Consider the following 21,033-nt stretch of genomic DNA (forward strand, 5'->3'; position numbering starts at 1 on the left):
GAGAAATAACAATAAAGAAGGGTCAAAGGTGGAGGGATTCCAAAACTAATCAAATTCATTTATAAACTCTATGGAAGAACATGTTTTGCGTCAACATATTTATTCTGAAGAAGAAAACTACAATGTTTGCAGTTACTAACATAACGGATGGGAGGGACTGAGGACAATAAAGCACAAGAACAAGAGAGCTATGCTGACGAATGGAATGACAGAATGCTCCACATATAGCGGAACACAACTAGTGTGTGTGCTACAGACAACTCAGATGGACATGTAAGGAGTGCGTTTATATGTGTGTGTGTGAATGAGAGAGAGAGAGACACTGAATTCTCACCTGTCCAGATTTTTGCTTCATATTTTTGATCTATTCCTCATAACATTTCTGATTCTATGGCAAATCACTTGGATGATCTGAAGATTGAAGTCATTAAATGACACATATCCGAGTTTCAGACTTCATACCCTTCAGGAAAATGCATACCAAGACAAATCTTGTTTTTCTAGGAACTTTCTACGTTCAGCAGAACAATATTTAAAATCTGCCTTTCCCCCATTATGTCAGGCTTTGTTCAGATTTTTGTGCTAAGAGGTTGAGAGGTATGGTCCAGATTTTCACCTCATATTTTTGGCCTGCTCGTGGTGGTGCTGCGGTAGCGTTGTCGCCTCACAGTAAGACGTTGTCCTGTTCGATTCTCAGCTAAAACGTCTTCTGTGTGGAGACATGCGTGACTGGGCCTACTTTCATTGAAGGTTGTGCATCAGAGCTGGCAACTCGGCATGTAAAAATCTACTGCCAATCATTAGCGGACCGGAGTTCCGTTGTGGTGACCCCTAACTGGGAAAAGCCGAAAGACACAACAACAACATTTTTGGCCTGCTCCTCATAAAGTTTGTGATTTTTTTGGATTTTTGTGTCAAATCAGTGAGGGCTGAATTCACTAAATAATGACAGGCATTTGAGTTTCAGACTTTGCTCTTCAGAAAATGTATGGTAACACAAGACATTTTATTTTAGCAACTTTCTAAGTTTTATGACAGCAATATTTAAAATGTATCCCTATTGTTCAGACTTTGTCCCGATGCATTATGCTAAGAGGTTCCGCGCACGTGTGTGTGTGTGTGTGTGTGTAAAATGCCCTAAATAGGGATAGCAAATGGTTAATTTGCTTAAACTCAAACCCTGTACTTTAGTTACAGGAAACAAAAGCTTGAATCCTTTACCCCAACCATCAAGCTGCCAGGTGCATTTCTCAAAGAATTCAGTTTCAGGAGCACTTCTCAAGGAAATGTGTTTCAGGTGCATTTTTCAATTAATTGTGAGCTTCAAGGGAAAAGTTTACTACTGCTCATGCTAAGTCTGTTTACAATATGTAACTGTTTTGATTAGCAAATGCTATTACTATTGTGCTGTATACTGCGGTGGTGGTGCTGCGGTAGCATTGTCGCCTCACAGTAAGACGTTGTCCTGTTTGATTCTCAGCTAAAGCGTCTTCTGTGTGGAGACATGCATGAATGGGCGTACCTTTGTTGAAGGTTGTGCGTCAGAGCTGGCAACTCGGCATGTAAAAATCTGCTGCCAATCATTAGAGGACCGGAGTTCCGCTGTGGCGACCCCTAACCAGGAAAAGCCGAAAGACACAACAACATTACTATTGTGCTGTAGAGTTGAAAATAATTGTTAGTAGATGCAGAAGGCTATGGGTTCTACTCCCAAAGCATGTAGATGGATTGCTGATACTGTGTGGGGCATCAAGGGGGGTGGGGTGCTGCAGTCCTCATTATGTCCTCCTTTGGATGAGATGCCTAGTTATGGACCTGTTTTCAGTTTGCCATCCATTCCCTATTGCAATATTACCAGCTTAACATTTTTTAATGTAATGTAGTCAATTTATTCTTCAAGAGCAGTGGGTACTGAATTTGTAGATGAAACAATGAAATACAAAGTTGTTTGCTAGCAGCAACCTCTTCATTAGTTACAGAATATCTTTAATGTGGAATTATTCAGATGACTTTTACTTCTGCAGAGATTGTGCATACTGACTGACATTAGTGGATTGTAATGATAGAAGTTTCAGTGGCCTTTTATGGCTGAAATTTTCTGAATTGAGCAGTTTTGTCAACATTGGTTCATTTTTATTTTTTATGTATTTTTTATTTTACATTTGTTGACCAGGATAGTCCGACTGAATACATGTCCATTTTTGGCAGAGACCCGGGGAGAAAAGCTCCAAAGGTGGTTACATATGCAATCATCACAATGTACAGATAGAACAGGAGTCATCATAACATTATACAGATATAACACACTTTACAGTCCCGTTAAATTTATACAGTCTAACAAACTTCTAATCTGGCTTAACAAATAAAGATATTTGAATTCCTTTTACAGACATATTATTAGTACACCAGTATGAATAAAGATTTAGTCAAGCTTGGAGCAGGGACATATCTATTGCAACTTGAAATACTCCTTGAGAGCTATTTTAAATTGAGATAGGGTGGTATCTAGGGTAATGTTAGCAAGAAGTGAGTTCCAAATTTTGCCAGCAGAGTTGGCAAACAGGGAGTCACCAGCTGAGTTGTTGGATTTGATGGTTTGCACTACCAATCTATTAGATGACCAGAGTGATCTGGAGTTGGAGTGGGAATAGATGATATTTTTCAAGGCAGGTGTATTTTCTGGTTGGTTAAGTGCTTTGTGAGCCACAATGAGTAGATTATACTGAATCTGCCTTGGTAGCTCTAGCTATCCGAGATAATTTAGATTTTTACAATGATGTGTTCTATAGGGTAGACCAATTGCAAATCTAGCTATGTTATTATAGCAGCTTGAGAGTTTAAGATCAGTTTTAATTAGGTTGACAAGTAAAGGGGAAGCATAGTAGAGTGTAGAGAGTAGATGGGAGTGGGCAATGGAAGTCCTAGCATGTGGGGTAAGGAATGGCTTTACCCTATATAGCAAGCCCAGTTTTCTGTTAATGGTTTTGATTGTTTTGTTGACGTGCACATCAAACTTAAGATTATCAATAATAACTCCTAGCAGTTTTGTATGGGCATGTGGAGAGATTACGGTACCATTATTAGCCTTAATGGAGAGAGATTACGCAGTGGATCTTTGGGTGGGGGTGAAAAGTAGGAGCTTTGTTTTGTTAGGATTTAGAATCAGACAGTGAGCGGCAAGCCAATTATCTACTAGGTTAAAAGTACTTTGAGTTATTGATAGCAGCTCTGTTTGCAAGGTGCCAGTGCAGATCAGCGTTGAGTCGTCTGTGTATTGAATGCAGATGGCTTCAGGGATGACTGTGTGGAGGTCATTGATAAAAATGGAAAACAGAAGTGGTCCCAAGATAGACCCCTGTGGGACACCTAGGGTATTGGGTAGGAGGTTTGAGAGTTTGTTCTGCCATAAGACAGATTGTTGTCTATTGTGCAGGTAGGATTCAAACCATCGAAGACAGTGATTGCCTAGAGACATTGTTGCCAGGGTGTTGATGAGAAGATGGTGGTTGACCATATCAAAAGCTTTGGAGAGGTCAAAGAAAATGGCTGAGGATAACTTGAAGTTGTTCCTGTTATAGATTATTGCATTAGAGAAGGAGAGGAGAGCTGTGGTGGTACTATGATATGGCCTGAAGCCATGCTGGGAGTTAGCCAGTAGGTTATTTTGGGTTAGAAAGTACAGAAGTTGTTTATGGATGCATTTTTCCATGATTATTGCCAGAGGTGATAAGATGGTTATGGGTCTATAATTGGATAATTCAGTAGATTTTCCACCTTTATGGAGGGGTATGACATGATATATTTTCCAGATAGAGGGGATTGAGGCCTCTGATATGGACTGATTAATTAGAATGGAAACTGGGTACGCTATGGTATCAGCAGCTTTTTGCAAATATTCAGCTGGGCGAAGGTCCGCAGCTAGGGTAGTAGGTTTTAATTTTTTGAGTAGTAAACTAATGAAAGATGTAGAGACTGGTCAGAAGCTAAAGGAGGGCTGGGAGTGCTATCCAGTGGGTTAGAGGAGTTAAGGGGTAATTGGCTAGCAAGGACTTGGATAGTTTCAGTAAAGAAATTATTAAAGGTATTAGCAACATCCGCTGGTAGTTTATCAGTAGAGGCTGAGGGAGATGGAGTGGTGGTTTGACCTGGGTGCAGTAATTTATTTATCCCTGCACAGAATTTTTGGGGGTTATTTTGGTTTCCTTGTTGGAGATGAAGGTAGTAGTTTTTTTTTTATCTAATAGAATGGATTGTTTTGTTTCATTTCTTAGTTGTCTAAATTTGGTTTGATTTAGGGGGTCTTTTGTAGCACGCTATGTTGCCCATGCCTTGTTTCTGACTATGATTTTTGATTTAGTTTCTTTAGAAAGCCATGGGGCAGCTTTTGTTTTTACCCTAGTGGAACGAGCGGGAGCATGAGATTCGAGGATGGTGAGGAATTTATTGTTAAAGTGGGAGATAGCTTCATCTAGGGGCAAAAGTGCTTTAGGGCAGCCCAGTTTCATGCCTTAATTTCGTCCTGGAAATTACTAGGATTGAAGCTTTTACTATTTCTTATTGTTCTGTAGATGGGCTGATGGGACTAATTAGATTTGTGCTTGCAGATAAAGGTGAGAAAGTGATTGCTGAGGTCATCTGGGATGCCCTCCGATGAATACATTTGGGGGGGGGGGCTATTGATTAGTATCCAATCCAGTATACTATCTTTTTGGTTAAGTTTCCCATCCTGGTGGGGGTGGATAATAACCTGTGTGAATCCATACAGGTTTACATGGGTGGTAGGAGATTGAGAGGAACAAGTGTTCCAGTCAATGTTAAGATCTCCAAGTACAATGGTTTACTGTGGATAGTTGCTAACTAACCATTGGAGGATGCCTTCTAGTGTATTGGTATTATACCCTGGTGGAATATACACACAGACTATATTCATGCATTTGTTTTTGTTAATTTGGAGCTTGGTAGCAATTATTTCTGCCTTATTGACCTGGGGTGCTTGAATGGGGTCTGAGGTAAAATTTAGTTTATATTTGAAGAGTACAGCTACCCCCCTTCCTGGTAGAGCAATCAAGTCTAAGTATATTATACCCAGGTGGTAGAATTTCATTATCTGAGGTTAATGGTTTCAGCCAGGTTTTAGTTGGGCATAAAATATCAGGGGAATGGACTTGTAGGAGGGCATGAAGATTGGGTACTTTGTTATTTATGCTATGAATATTTAGTTGGCAGATCAGGAGGGAGTTGGGGGACTTATTAATAGATAGTGATTCAACTGGGTTAGATGCAATTGAAGTTACCTTATCTAAGGTGGCAGGGCCAGGGTTTGGGTGAATATCTCCATCCATTGCCAGGTTATTGTGTAAACGTTCTATGTATCCATTCATGTATTTGCATTCAATATATATATCATGCATTCAATGTATATTCATACATTTTTTTCATTGCTTTCAACATGTTCTATCACATGGTGCTGTATTATTAAAGGAATATAATTTAATACAATCAGGAAGGTGAATTAAAGAACACACAAATGTGTACAAGGGGCCTATGATTTGAAAACAGCCCAAAAATAAACTTTATCCACCACTGGCCAGATTTTGAATGTGGGTTTCAATGCCATTTAAATGAATGTGAGTTTCAAGGGCAAAGAAGTTTTAATGCCAAGTCTGTTTTCATTGTTACTGTATTGCTTTGTTTAGCAAATGTCTATCAGTGTTTGTGCTATAAAATCTGAAATAAAAGTTTTAAATGAAATCCAAATATATATAAGCATTGTAGAAGTAAATCAGAAATCAATATTCACACAAAGAGGTTTGAACAGTGTTTATGGTAACTGGGGAGAAATAGCCAAGTAATGGGACAAAGAATGGCTGTGAGTGTGGCCTGATCCATTACCCTGCCTTGGGCTAATTTGACCATGCTCTGGCTGTGACACCTGCACAATGCAACTGTTTCATAAGCCTTGATGTCTGTGGTGATAAGAGTTAGTTATTTTTAGTTACTCATTTTAAGTTGTAACAAGGAGTGGAATTATTTTACAAATGGAGGAACTGGATATGTTGAGGGTTGTTTTACTTGGTACAGTGCATTTTCAAGGGATTGTGAGCTTCAGGGGTGTATAAGTTTACTGCTGCTCTTGAGAAGTCTGCTTTCAATGTGCAACTACTTTGTTTAGCAAATGGTCAGAACTGTTGTGCTTAAAATTTAAAAGCTATGTTAGTTGCACAACAGTTAGCATACTTGCTTTTGATAAAGAAAGCTGTAGGTTCTACTCCCACAGCATGTAGGTGGATTGCTGATGTGTTGTAATTGGGGGGAGGGGTACTGCAGTCCTGAGTGTGTTTTCCTTTGGATGCGATGCCAAATAACTATAAACCTGTTGTCGGTTTGCCATCCATTCCCTTTTGCAATATTATCAGCTTACCAATTTATTTATTTATTTTTCTGCAACATAGGAAATTTATTTTTCGAGGGCAGCAAGCACTGAATTTGTAGATGAAAGACTGAAATATAAAGTTGTTTGCTAGCAGCACCCTCTTCATTAGTTACAGATTTCTTTAATGTGGAATTATTCAGATGACCTTTACCTCTACAAAGATTGTGCACATGATATTGGTGGATTGTAATGATAGAAGTTTAAGTGGCCTTCTGTAGTTGAAATGTTCTGAAATGGGCAGTTTTGTCATCACTGGGTATAACATTTTGTTTCATTGCTTACTGGAAAAATGTTCAAAATTACACATATAAAATGCAGTCCAACAAGTGGTGCTGCATTATACAAGGGATATAGTTTAATACAATCAGTAAGGTGATTTCAAAGAACACATGCCTGTATGCATTGTCCTAAAAATGTGTGCAATGGGCCTATGGTTTGAAAACAGCCCAAAGGTAAACTTTTTTTGCCACTGGTCAAATGCATTTTCTTTGAATGTGGCTTTCAATGCTGTTTCAAAGAATGTGAGTTTCAAGGCCAGAGAAGTTTACGGTTAATGTTAAGTCTGTTTTCAGTGTGAGACTGTATTGTTTTGTTTAGCAAATGTATATCAGTGTTTGTGCTATAAAATTTAAAATAAGCTTTAAATCTAAATATCTGTAATCATTGTAGAAGTAAAGAATAAAATAGTATGCATACTGAGAGGTTTGAACAGTGTTTATGGTAAATGGGGAGAAACAGCTAAGTAATGGAACACTGGAATGGCCATGGGGGGGGGGGGGTGAATGTGTGTCAGCTCAAACATTACCTTGTCTGGGGCCCCATTTGACCATGATCTGGCTATGGAAACCAGAGTAAATGTGAGTTATTTTCCAGGAATATTATGAATATATGTTATTTGCTATTAAATATATTAAAAAAACGTTATCATATAGACATGTTCTGGTACTTACACAGTGCTGGAAAATGTTGCACTGATAGTTGGTGTCTAACTATCTCTGTTTTTGTAGTTATTTACTATTACATTTATTTGTCCATTAAATAAGCAGTACTGTGGCAATAAATTAGTATTTTGGGTAGCCTAGGCAGGATGTATGAGGAAGCAGATGATCATGTCTCATTTCCATCTCACAGCACTTGGTTCTCTGGTAAAGTTCTTTACTGTGACTTCTGTGTGGAACCTGCATATTCACCCTGTTTTTTGCGGGTTTTAGCCAGATGCTCTCATTTTCTACAAACTCCCAAAAAATATGCTGTGTAGATAAGAGTGAGCCTTGTGTGTGTGTGTGTGTTTTTTTATCTGTCTTGTGATAGATGTGGCTTGCCAGGGGCAGTGTCAGTATACGTGTGAATGCGTAAAATTATATCACTGATTTTATCTGTAGACGTACACACTGTTGAGGGTTAAGTCTTCTGGAAAGCAGTAGAAACACAATTAACACACAGCATCTAGACAATCAGAGCTTCTTTGGCCCTTCAACCCCACACCACCAGCTGTATAAAGGTTTTTTTCACATATACCTGGTAGAAGTCTCCATCTTAACTGGACTTTGTCTAGTCAAAAATCAACCCTTTTCAAAGGTGTTCACATTAAGTCATTATAGGTTACGTGAGAGATGGGTTGAGTATGGTCCTTATTTCTTTTTCTTTCCTCACAATTATGTATTAGAGATTTGTAAAAGTAGACTATTGCTTGCTAGTGGTTGTATACTGTTCAGGAGAAAGAAATAGTTAAACATCAGACATATACAGGATGCTTGTTTTTGAGGGTAGATGCAAGGAAGAATGCTGTGTATATATACATCTGATGAGAATGAAATATGTTAGATGAAAGAGGTCCTAGGATACTGGGCTGCTGATAACCAAGCATCACCCCTGCAGAGTCCATGTGAAACAAAATATATGGACTTAGATTTTAGTCTGTCTAGTGAGGAAACTGCTGCATTTTAAGCATGTTAAGTGTTTAGTGAGGTACATGCTGAATTGGGCATTATATTCAATGACTGTCCTAATATGGGAGGGATAAAGTGGGTACTACAACATCATTAGACCATGGTGGGATAATACAAAGGATATGTTGTTTAAGGTAAAGGATTTCTAACCATCACAGAGGCAAGGGGTCAGTGAAGAGTCTGTTATTAATACAGGCAGCCAAGTCCCAAATGACTTAAGCAGATTGTTACATGTAGGTTTTCTCCTTTACCAACCGGGTCTGTGAAATAGTTTATTTTAACAAAGCGTCCTGTGTATTTAAAATATATGTTGCTAAACATTTTTATTACCTGTGAAATTAGGACATGCTGTTACTCATGTAGTGGGAGGATTAATGGTTATTTGACTTGTAAACCTGAATACCTTGAAAAGATGAAAAGGAAGACACTGAGGTTTTTAGGTTTAACATGGAGACAAATCCAATATGAAACTAAAACAGCATTGCTAATAAAAGCTCAGAAAATATTTAGTCAGTAGATATTTAAAGGGAAATATCTGTTTTACTAATTTCATCTATAAGTTTACTACAATTACTAAATTGAGTATTTGCTTTCTGAGATGTCTTCTTAACATCTACTTTCTTGATTGCTGTGTTACTTAAGTAAACTTCACTGTTTCCATAGATATCATTTTTTACTTACAAAAAAATTACTGAAATTTACTATTGCACTCGCTATGGCTAATATCACCTTCAGTGGGATGCTTTCATAGGTTATACCAATGCATATGCCAACTACACCATGGAAGGAGACTGTGACTTAGCATGGGCAAACCAATCTCTCAGGCATGTGTTGAAAAAACTTGTGCTATTTGTAAATGTGCTGTGTGCTGCACAGGAAAAACCTGTTTCTACTTCCACATCCACAACAAAATCATGAGCAACTGAATGTATATTGCTGTCTTTTCACATATAATGTCAGAACATCTTAAGGTGATCTTTCCATATCCACCAAGTCCAGTGTCCCACTTTCCCACTCCCGCCGTGGTAGTCAATTAACCAGAATGCGCCCCCCTCTTTTGCAGATTCCTGAATCAGCCACTGAACTCTGACTCTAACTCCTTTCTCTAGGTAAAGTAGTTAAAAAAATGTGAAAGTTAAAATTTAAACTTATCTTCCCTGTGTGAAACTTAGCATTCTTAACTAAGAGGCTATATTAAGCATGCATATCCAGCCATATGTTTAGACAGAGACAACAGATACATGATTTAAATCCCTCACTATGTCACTATTCATAATATAAATCACAGAAAAATAATACATGGAATACTGCACTGTTATTGCAATTTTGGATTATCCCAGGGAATCTATAGAAAGAGAAAAGTCTTACCGGAGTAATCCACAGTTTCTCAGTACTGGCTGCAGTTTCTTTAAACTCTCTGGTTGGATATTACAGTCCTTAATGTTCAGGACAGCTATCTCATCACAGTGGCTCAACAAAGAGAACATGAGATAACAATCCACTGGCGACAAGGTTATATTCTGTAACTCGATGCTTTTTATGTCCTTCATTATACTCTCAGTCAGTTCTTTATTCTGAGTTTCAAAGAGGTAATGAAATGCATTCAGTAATTGCCTGCCTGTTGAGTTAGCATGCAATTTACTTTTCACCCAGTCAATTACTTTATTAACTGTAGTCTGTGTCTTTTCTCTAATGAATTCCTCTAATTTATGTTCTGTAGTGCTTAGTCCCACAATAAATCGCAGGAATACCTCGCATCGCCCGTCTTTGTACTCTGCAGCTTTATCTAACAGTGATGTGATGTCTTCTAATGGATTGGGTGTGGACTTCACTAATGCAGCGATAAACTCTTGTATAGTGAGGTGGTAAAAGGTGTAGATAATATTTTGACAAGATTCATCTCTGGAAAATATCTCCATTAGAAAGCCAGAGAGAAACTGTGAAGGCTCAAGACTAAAACGAGACAAAAGATTTTCATCAAATACAATAACTTTATCCTGCACTCCCATGAATGCCATATCCCCCAAATTTTCTAAAACCTTTTGAGATTCCCCATGCTCTCTGTTGTGATGTTTTAGGATATTGTAAATAAAGTTTGAATATAACTGTGTTACAGTTTTGAGGACTGGTGTTTGGAGTTCCCTTTCTGATTTGAATGCTGGCTCCAGGGAAGAACAGATGATCGCACAATAGGCAGGATTATAGCACATGGTATATAGGATGTCATTTTCTTCAACGTACTTAAACATCTTCTCACTAGTTTTGGTGTCTCCAGTAAATTTATGAAAATATTCTTTTCTTTGCTCTTCACTGAATCCCATTACCTCTAAATGCAGATGAATATTAACTTTATGGAGAAACTGAAGCGCTGTTGGTCGGGTTGTAATCAATACGGAGCAGTCTTTCAGCAGTTTTTCCTGGAGAAGACTACTGACAATGTCCGTGGTAGAACAGCTCCATGCTGCAGACTGACACGCAGCCTTATCAAACTGAATGTCCAGCTCACTCCTAGCATGGATTGGACTATTAAATTCATCATAGCCGTCAAAAATAAACAGTACTTGTTCTGGTTTCATTAAAATCGTTGACAAATGCAGTTTCAGATATGGGTAGAAATGCAGAATCATGTCATGGATACTTATGTTTGTCAGCCTGTTTAAATCTCTGAATTTAAATGGAAAAACAAAGTGGAATTGCTCATAAATTCTGTCTATGGCCCATTCAAAAACAATCTTTTGTACCAAGGTGGATTTCCCAATCCCTGCAACGCCACTGATTACAGCCAATCTAGCATTGCATTTATTACCAAAACTGCTCCCAAAAATCTCATCATATCTGACAGTCTCCCTTTCGTTTTGTACTACCTGCTGACATAACTTCTCATGTTCTTTGCCTCGGGACAACAGTTCATCTTCCTTAAGTCTCCTCTCTTCAGATGCAGATACAACTATGAGTTCTATGAAATTATCCTCAAGTGGAAAAATGTTTATTGTCTCTTTTCCTAGAATGGTGTTTACTTGTATTTCTTTGTTCTTCTCAGCGAGGACGTTTTTGTGTTCTTTAACGCAATCTATTCAAACAAAAGTAACAAAAAGTTAAACCACAAACATTCTGCTTTGGATGTATAGTTGTACCATTCCAAAAGCACAAGTCACATTCCTCTTCAACACATTTAACATCAGTATACCTAATGCACGATCCACATCTAGTATTTATTTACATTAATATACTATCAAAAGAGCAGAGGCATTTCTCCTTGTTATTAGCTCTAAAACAGCATACACTCAATTAATATAATTTTGTCTCATAGCAACTGTTTTAGGGACTCTAGTTTCTTGAAACCAAAATGAGCAACTTTATATTTTTGACTGTTTATTTGAAAGACTGGTTTGGTGAGGGGATTCAATGCAAAAGGGGATTTCTCCATACCCCATAGTCAGCGACACAGCAACCCTGCAGATAATTATAACTGAAGGAGGCAAAGCCACAAAGATGGGGGCTGGGGAACTTTGTACCTCATGAAAATATGCAGCTTACAAATGAACAGGCTTGTGAATAATGTGCTTTATTTTACAATCATTCACTCACAGAATTTAAAAAAATATAACTGTTTTCTGCATTTAATGATCTAGTGTAGAGAGGTCTGCCTAAGGCCCTAAACTATCTACTTAGTACCAAAAATCACTAAGAGTTCAAGCTGTATATTTGCCTCTGATTAAATGAATTGATTTTTTCAAGATAGGAAACTCCACTTCAATAAGAATTAAACAAAGGATTCCAAAAGGTAGGGCTCTGTTATCAGTTTACTGGGAAGAAATAACAGTCAACTTCTGAGACATGGACTACTGGGTATTGGGAAGAACTACATTTGTAAACACTGATGTGTTTCTAAGGATTCTGGGTCAACCTTTTCATAATGTGTACCACATTTTTCACAGCTAATCAACAAGAAAACATTTAACTATGTAGAAAATGAATATCAAATGTTGCAAGGAAGGTAGACTGATTTTCCTAGTATTCTGCTGTCCACCACCCATAAATTAACCTGTTGCCAGTGATAAATCTAATTTTCACAGCATGTTGTATCCACTGTTCATAGGTTCATAGGACATTACTAGGCTAATGGCCCTAGGACCTTTACAAGCCTAGCCATGTTATACCCATATTCCCTAAATGACCTTGGTTAGATGGTCATTATTCACAGAGCGAGTCTATGATCAGCACTGACGGCCCCTTTCCATGAGGGACATAGGTCCCACCCCACCCCCTGGCTTGAAAAGGTCATTGAGTAGCTCTGCTTCATGTGAATGGGAGTTAATTCCAGAGGAGCAGCAATCTCTGGGAGATATAGCTGTCTTTTCAGGATGGTCTGTAAATGTCACAAACTAGGTGGAGCTCCCTGGAGTGAGTGACTTTTGTCCCACTTGATTTGCAAATGTGCAGTATTTCCATTAGGGCAAAGTCAAAGACTGTTCTGTAGGCCAGGTACAAGTCACCTTTCAGCAGCCTGTAGGATACAGAGTACAGAGACAGGGCTTTCAGTCTTTCCGTGTAGGTCATGCTTTGGATGCCCTGAATTTTCTTGGTGAGAAGCCTCTGGGGTCTCTCCAGCTGCTGCAGGTGTGCGGTGAGGTACATGTAAAAGGAAGTGTTGTACTCTATTAGTGATCTGATGAGGGGTGAGTACAGAAAATGTATAACATCCTTAGTCTTGGATGCGATGCCCTTACTTATGAGATGCGCAATGTAGAAGTTTTTCATTACCACTGTGGACACATTGTGATCAACGTTTTGACTTCTATCAACCTGTGTTCCCAAATCTCGCACCACTGGGTTTAATCTTAGGGGTTTCTGTCAGTACTGTAATTTGAAGGGACATCCTCTTTGCTAAAGGGGATAAAAATGCACTTTTTTGCGTTTAGTTTTAGTCTATGGAATTGGATCAATAATTTGTCTGTTTTAGCCCCTTTTGTAATATGTTAACATCATTTGGGGACTCAATGATTGCTCTCAGTTTGCAATCATCAATGAACTTGATAAGCCACAGGCCATCTATTTTTGCCTGGGCATCCGAGAAATAAGATTCCAAACACGTGTAAGTGTTAAGTACCTTTTTTCTTCAATTAAAACTTTAGATTGAATATTTCTAAAATAAAAAGAAATGCATTAACTGAAGTAAGATAACAGCTTAAACAACTGATAAGAACAATGATACTTTAATAGATCTACAAAGCAGGAGCAAATCATGAGAATTACACAATTAATTTAAAAATTTTCCAAGATATTTAAATTAATAACACTAACATAAATTGTTAAAATGAATTATTTACAGCTGCTTAAGAGCTCATATTCCTTACCATGAATTAGTTTTAATTATAAAATTGATCATAACATACAAAACTCTGACTGATCAGTAATTACATCTAGCCATCCCCTTGTAGCAGCACAAAATCACAAACTGAATTAGTTCTCATTCTCCAAGACAATTCAAAGTATACATCACTCAAGATAGCTTCTTGAAAATAATCAGTAGTAAAGCTTTCAAACAAAGACTCCAGATACAGAAATAACCAGGGAAATAAAATACTGTGTATATTAATAGACCTATTTTGACACCAAAAGTAGAATCTAGTCCATTTCAAAATGTGTGATTTTCTCATATTTAGGTTTTTAGCCTCTTTTGAAATGAAAGAAATCAACTTACAGAATAAAGGCTATTTGAAATTTACTGGAGCCCCTCCAGGGTGTGGTATTGCGCTGGAGAACTGTAATTTCTTGATAAATACCTGTTTGGGATTTACAAGAGCACCTCCAGGATGTGGCACTGGGCTGGAGACCTGTCATTTCTTTTTTTTTAAACACCTTTATTGAATTATCACTTGTGATGGATAAATGGGGAGGGTTGCATCAGGAAGGGCATCCGGCGTAATCATATCATACATGCAGACAACAGTACAGCTATACATACTGGATCGGTCGAGGCCCTGGTTAACAATGACCGCCACCAGTACTGTTGGCCAACAGGGTGCTGACGGAAATTGGGCTACTACTGGCCGAAGGAGGAGAAGAGGGGGAAGGCATGCCCGAAGGCAGGTAAAGGCTAGGACTGTGATAGCGAGGGTCGGAACTTTGGATGTTGGCAGTATGATCGGTATAGGGAGAGAGCTAGCTGATATGATGGACAGAAGGAAGATTGGTATATTGTGTGTGCAAGAGACCAGATGGAAGGGGAGCAAGGCTGGGTGTATTGAAGGCAGGTTCAAATTGTTTTATCATGGTGTGGATGGGAGAAATGGTGTAGGGTTTATCCTGAAGGAACAGTACGCTAAAATGTTTTGGAGGTGAAAAGAGTGTCAGACAGAGTGATGTTTATGAAGCTGGAAATTGATGGTGTAATGATGAATGTTGTTAGTGCATATGCTCCACAAGTTGGGTGTGCGATGGATGAGAAACAAAAATTTTGGAGTGAGTTGGATGAAGTGGTGATGACTGTACCCAAGGGTGAGAGAGTGGTGATTGGAGAAGATTTCAATGGGCATGTTGGGGAAGGGAACAGAGGGGATGAGGAAGTGATGGGTAGGTATGGTGTTAAGCAAAGGAATGCAGAAGATCAGATGGTAGTGGATTTTGCAAAAAAGGATGGACATGGTTGTGTTGATTACGTATTTTAACAAGAGGGAGGAGCACAGGGTGACATACAAAAGTGGAGGAAGATGTACACAGGTGGATTATATCTTATGTAGAAGGGCCAGTCTGAAGGAGATTGCAGACTGTAAAGTGGTGGCAGGGGAAAGTGTAGTTAGGCAGCATAGGACGGTGGTTTGTAGAATGACATTGGTGATCAAGAAGAGGAGGAGGAGTGTGAGGGCAGTACCAAGGATCAAATGGTGCAAACTGAAAAAGGGTAATTGTGAGGTGGAGTTCAGGGAAGAGTTAAGACAGACACTGGGTGTCAGTGAAGAGTTACTGAATAGCAGGGTAACTACACCAGAGCTAGTAATGGAAATGGCTAGAAAGGTGCTTGGTGTGACATCTGGAAAGAGGAAGGAGGACAAGAAGACCTGGTGGTGGAATGAGGAAGTACAGGAAAGTATACAGAGAAAGAGGTTAGCAAAGAGGACGTGGGATTGTCAGAGAGATGAAGAAAGTAGACAGGAGTATAAGGAGATGAGGTGCATGGCAAAGAGACAGGTGGCAATGGCTAAGGATAAGATGTATGAAGAGCTGTATGAAAGGTTGGACTCTAAGGAGGGAGAAAAGGACCTGTACCGATTGGCTAGACATAGGGACCAAGCTAATAAAGATGTGCAGCAGGTAAAGGTGCTAAAGGAAAATGGGGGAAACGTACCCACAAGCAAGGAGCATGTGTTGAGCAGATGGAAAGAGTACTTTGAGGGGCTGATGTGTAAAGAGAAGGAGAGAGAGAAGGTTGGATGAGGTGTGGACAGTGAATCATGAAGTGAAATGGATTAGCAAGGAGGAAGTAAGGATAGCTATGAAGAAGATGAAGAATGGAAAGGCTGTTGGTCCAGATGACATACCTGTGGAAGCATGGAGGTGTTTAGGTGAAATGGCAGTGGAGTTTTTAACTGGATTGTTTAATGAAAACTTAGAAAGTGAGAGGATGCCTGAGGAATGGAGAAAAAGTGTTTTGGTACCAATTTTTAAGAATAAGGGTGATGCGCAGAGCTGTAGTAAATACAGAAAGAGTAAAGTGATCAGTCACAGTATGAAGTTATGGGAAAGAGTGGTGGAAGCTAGGTTAAGAAAGGAGGTAATGATTAGTGATCAGCAGTATGGTTTCATGCCAGGAAAGAGCACTACAGATGCAAGGTCTGCTCTGAGAATGTTGCTGGAGAAGTACAGAGAAGGCCAGAAGGAGTTACATTGTGTCTTCAGTTTTTCCCCTGAAACTAGTCTAACTCTCAACCTAAGCACTTAAAAAGCAAAAAGCACCCTACAGTCCAGCACTTGCTCATACCTAATAGCAAGCACTAATATACCCCAACACTTGACTGCACAGAAGGGCAAGGCTTACAATTCACCCCTCACCAACCAAGCGACTAAGCAGCTCACCCTACTATTCAGGCATGACCAAAGGGCAATTTCAGGTATACTCTACAGTCCAGCTGGTGAACATGGGTATCCTGAGGCAATGTTACAACTGCCTCATGTACACAGACAACCCTCTCCTCCTACCACAAAACATTAACATATGCGAGAGATGCAATTACATAGCTAAATTGGAGACTAAGCTCTCTCCACCCAAGACTGGAACAGGCAGTCATGAGGAGAAGGTTAACACCTGCACCACACCTCCAGCCTCACATAGACATAATAAACAAGCACTGGCAAAAAATACACATAAATACACAAAATCATACTCGGAGGCTCTAAATAAAAACCTGCAAAAGCATCAGAGACCTCCAAAGCAGGCACCCAAAAAACCTGCACCTCCCATCAGAAACCAGACAACACATAAAACACAAAATCAGTGCCACACAATCACAGCACTTAAGGTGAAATAACATACCTAACACACTAGTAATAGGTGACTCTATACTCAGGTACACTGACATCCCATTCACTAGGCTGGACAAGGAGAAGGTTACGGTTAGCTGCCTGTCGGGAGCCAGAATCCGCTACATAACAAAAGCACTCAGGTAACTCCATAACAAGTACAAATATGACTCTGTCATTGTTCATGTTGGTGTGAATGACCTGAGACGTACCTCCCTGGACTACATGAAAAGAGACATGGAAGAGCTCTCTGAACATGTAGCCCAAGCGGGTATGACCCTGACCCTGAGTACCATCTTGCCCTCACCAAGAATGATATTGCAGTATAAAGAAAAAATGATCAATTTCAACAACTGGCTAAGCTTCTGGTGTCATTCAAAGGGGATCCAGTGTCTGCCAGCCTGGGACGACATGCTTGACAAGCCTCACTGCTTCACAAGAGACGGCTTGCACCTGTCACACCTAGGCTTTCGAATACTGGCCAAGGCTCTTGCTGCCCCCATAGTGCCATTTTTAGGCAAGGCTCAAAAGTCAAACCCACCTCCGTAAACAGCACAAATAAAAAAATGAGGGTTATGCTACTCAACGCTAGGAGTTTAAATCTCAAAATGCACTTGCTCGAAGCACTCCTCAGTATGGAGAATGTCGACATCTGTGCAGTAACTGAAACCTGGTTCAAGGCTCCACAGAGCACCCCAGCACTATCAGGCTACAATTCATACCACACGGTTCGGCCACAGAACATGGACCGAAACACAAAAGGAGGGGGTGCATCCATATTCATCAAGGATACCTACACCTCCAGGTTAGTGGTGCAGCATGATACCTCTGACATCATCCATGTGCAACTAACATTGGGCAAATCTGCTATGCAAATTGTGGCCTGCTACAGATGACCCTCCATGACCCAGGACCACCACTCCACCTTTCTGGAGACACTGGAAAACATGAAGGTCCTACCGAACACACTGATATTGGGTGATTTCAATTACCCTACTGTTAACTGGGAAAACTACTCAAGTACAAACTCCCAGATCCAGCGCTTCCTGGAATTTATCAACTCAAATGCCCTGGATCAGCTGGTAAACTCCCCTAACGGAGGTGAAAACATATTGGACCTGGTCATCACCAACATGGGCGACAGGTGTTCCGCACCGGAGGTCAACCCGTCATTGGTTAGATCAGACCATAAAGCTAATCAATCTGGATGTCCACACCACACCACTACCCCCAACCAAGGAAACCACAGTGAAAAATGTTTCTATAGCAAACTTCACCTTACTAAAGACAGAGGTGGTAAGTTTCACAACTCCCACGCTAAAGGATAACAGTGTCCAAGATGCAGGAACCTTTACAAATGCACTCTATGAGCACCTACAAGGATGCATGGATCATGCCATCCCTAGCAAAACCAAGCCTCAATCCCCTAAAGAGAAGGAAACCAGTCTGGTGGACCCCTGCCATAAACAGACTATACAATAGGAGGAAACTCGTTCAGAAAAAAAGCAAATCCCAAAAAGGAAATACATCCCTGATCAATATCAGTAAGAAACTAAGGTCTCTCATAAAATCATCCAAGGCTAACTTCGAAAGAAAAATAGCCAAGGATTCGAAAGATAACCACAAAGCCTTCTTTAGCTATGTCAAGAAACTAAATGGCAACTCACAGATATGCTCTGAGCTAGTGCAAAATAGCACAAACTATATTGAACCTACTGATATTGTCAACATCCTGGCAGATCGATTCAGTGCAAACTTCACCGCCCTCTCACCCCCAAAAGGGCCCACAACAATACCGGAAAAGTGTAATGTCACGGAAATCACAGACAGACAGGTGAAAACCGCCCTTTCAAAAGCCAAAAGCACAGCGTCAATGGGGCCAGATGGTGTCCCAGGCTGCATCTTGCAAGAACTACAGAATGAACTAACCCCCCCACCTAAACACACTGTTCAACCTCAGCCTCTCCACAGGCTACATGCCTATAGAATGGCGCACAGCAATGGTCATTCTGCTTCACAATGGAGGGGCCACAATTGACCCTGGTAACTATCGCCCCATAAGCCTGATTAGCCTGGTCTGCAAGGCTATGGAGCGCATCATCATGGAACTCATTAACAAAGACATTGGGAACCTCCAAACACTTGACCTGACCCAGTTCAGCTTTGTTAAGGGCAGATCATGCCTACTAAACCTGGTTGACTTCTTCGGGACAGTCACCAAGATCATAGATGAGGGGAAGGTGGTTCACACAGCCTACCTTGACCTCGCCAAGGCTTTTGACACCATTCCCCACTCGGGAATTATAGAAAAACTTACCAACCTGAACATAAACACCTACGTCACGAGATGGGCTGCCAACTGGCTTACAGACAGAATTCACAAGGTAAGAATAGAGGGCTCCAGGTCCGACTCTAAACCAGTCACAAATGGTGTCCCACAAGGCTCGGTCCTAGGACCCTTACTGTTCAGCATATATTTCTCAGAAGTACAGACAAACACAGGAGGACTATGGCTAACCAAGTTTGCCGATGACTGCAAACTGGGAGTCATAATTAACTCTCCGGCTGACACTGAGACAGACACCTGGTGTCAAAGTCATGATCTCAAGCTAAATGCCAAAAAATGCATAGTCATCCCATCTGGGAAAAACAAAACACCCATGAATTATCACATAGGTGGCAGCCCACTTAATACAGAAGAGGTAATAAGAGATCTGGGGACCCAGGTAGATAGTAATCTCTCCTTTGACAATCATATTGCCAAAGTAGTTAGGAAATCCTTCTATGTAGCCCATCTAATTACTAAAGGGTTTGCATCTAGAAATAAAGAGGTTATAGTGCCCCTCTACTCGTCACTCATCAGGCCCATCATAGAGTACAATGCCCCATTTGGGATGTACCTCACAAGACATTTCCAACAGCTGGAAAGACCACAAAAGTACCTCACCAAGAGGATTACTGGCCACAAACATATGTCCTATGCAGCCCGACTGGAAAAACTCCGGCTGTACTCAGTGGCATATCGCTTACTCAGAGTTGATCTCTGCCTGACTTACAAAGCCATGTCCAACTCAGAACTGATGGACATGCTCCACCTAAAGAAATCCAAGACACTGCGAGCCACTCGCTCTAGTGAGCTAAACCTCACCACAACAATAAATATAACATGCTGGAGGGATAGATTCCTGTCACAGAGACTCCCCATGCTTTGGAACAAAATTCCTAACTACATTAGGCAGAGCCCCTCACTAACACTCTTCAAGAAACCTTGATGAGTGGATGGGTAACACCCCTGGGATCACTTCATTGGCTCTTTTTGACAGAGGCTCAGTTAATTAATCAATGGGGTGGCGAAAGCTGACACACTCTGGCTAGGCTTATAAATGCCCTTGGGCAGAAAGCCTAGTACCTACCTATGAACCGTTGTGGACTTAGAGAAAGCATATGATAGGATGCCTAGAGAGGAGTTGTGGTATTCTATGAGGAAGTCGGGAGTGTCAGAGAAGTATGTAAGAGTGGTACAGGATATGTACAAGGGTAGTGTGACAGTGGTGAGGTCTGCGGTGGAAGTGATGGATGCGTTTAAGGTGGAGTTGGGATTACATCAAGGATCAGCTCTGAGCCCTTTCTTATTTGCAATGGTGATGGACAGGTTGGCAGACGAGATCAGACAGGTTGACAGACGAGATCGGACAGGAGTCCCTGTGAACTATGATGTTTGCAGATGACATTGTGATCTGTAGTGAGAGTAGGGAACAGGTGGAGGAGACCCTGGAGAGGTGGAGATATGTTCTAGAGAGAAGAGGAATGAAGGTCAGCAGGACTAAGAAAGAATACACGTGTGTGAATGAGTAAGAGGATAGAGGAATGGTGAGGATGCAGGGAGTAGAGGTGGCGAAGGTGGATGAGTTTAAATACTTGGGATCAACAGTTCAGAGTAATGGTGAGTGTGGAAGAGAGGTGAAGAAGTTAGTACAGGCAGGATGGAGTGGGTGGAGAAGAGTGTCAGGAGTGATTTGTGACAGACGAGTACCAGTAAGAGTGAAAGGGAAGGTCTACAAGAGAGTAGTGAGACCAGCTATGTTATATGGGTTGGAGACAGTGACATTGACAAAAAGGCAGGAGTCAGAG

At 40.4% G+C, this 21,033-nt stretch overlaps 1 protein-coding gene across 1 annotated transcript in view; it reads right to left on the reverse strand.

Moving 5' to 3' along the window:
* The window catches only part of LOC122791466 (NACHT, LRR and PYD domains-containing protein 3-like), a 772,530-nt gene that overhangs the window by 385,870 nt on the left and 365,627 nt on the right, over positions 1–21,033 (reverse strand). Inside the window, exon 8 of the mRNA XM_044059210.1 lies at positions 9,751–11,452. Coding sequence (XP_043915145.1) covers positions 9,751–11,452 — 1,702 coding nt within the window. The remainder of the gene's footprint in view (positions 1–9,750; positions 11,453–21,033) is intronic.

The sequence above is a fragment of the Protopterus annectens genome, chromosome 17.part0 (genome assembly GCF_019279795.1).
Source record: "Protopterus annectens isolate FY-2018-M chromosome 17.part0, PAN1.0, whole genome shotgun sequence".
NCBI classification, from domain to species: Eukaryota; Metazoa; Chordata; order Ceratodontiformes; family Protopteridae; genus Protopterus; species Protopterus annectens.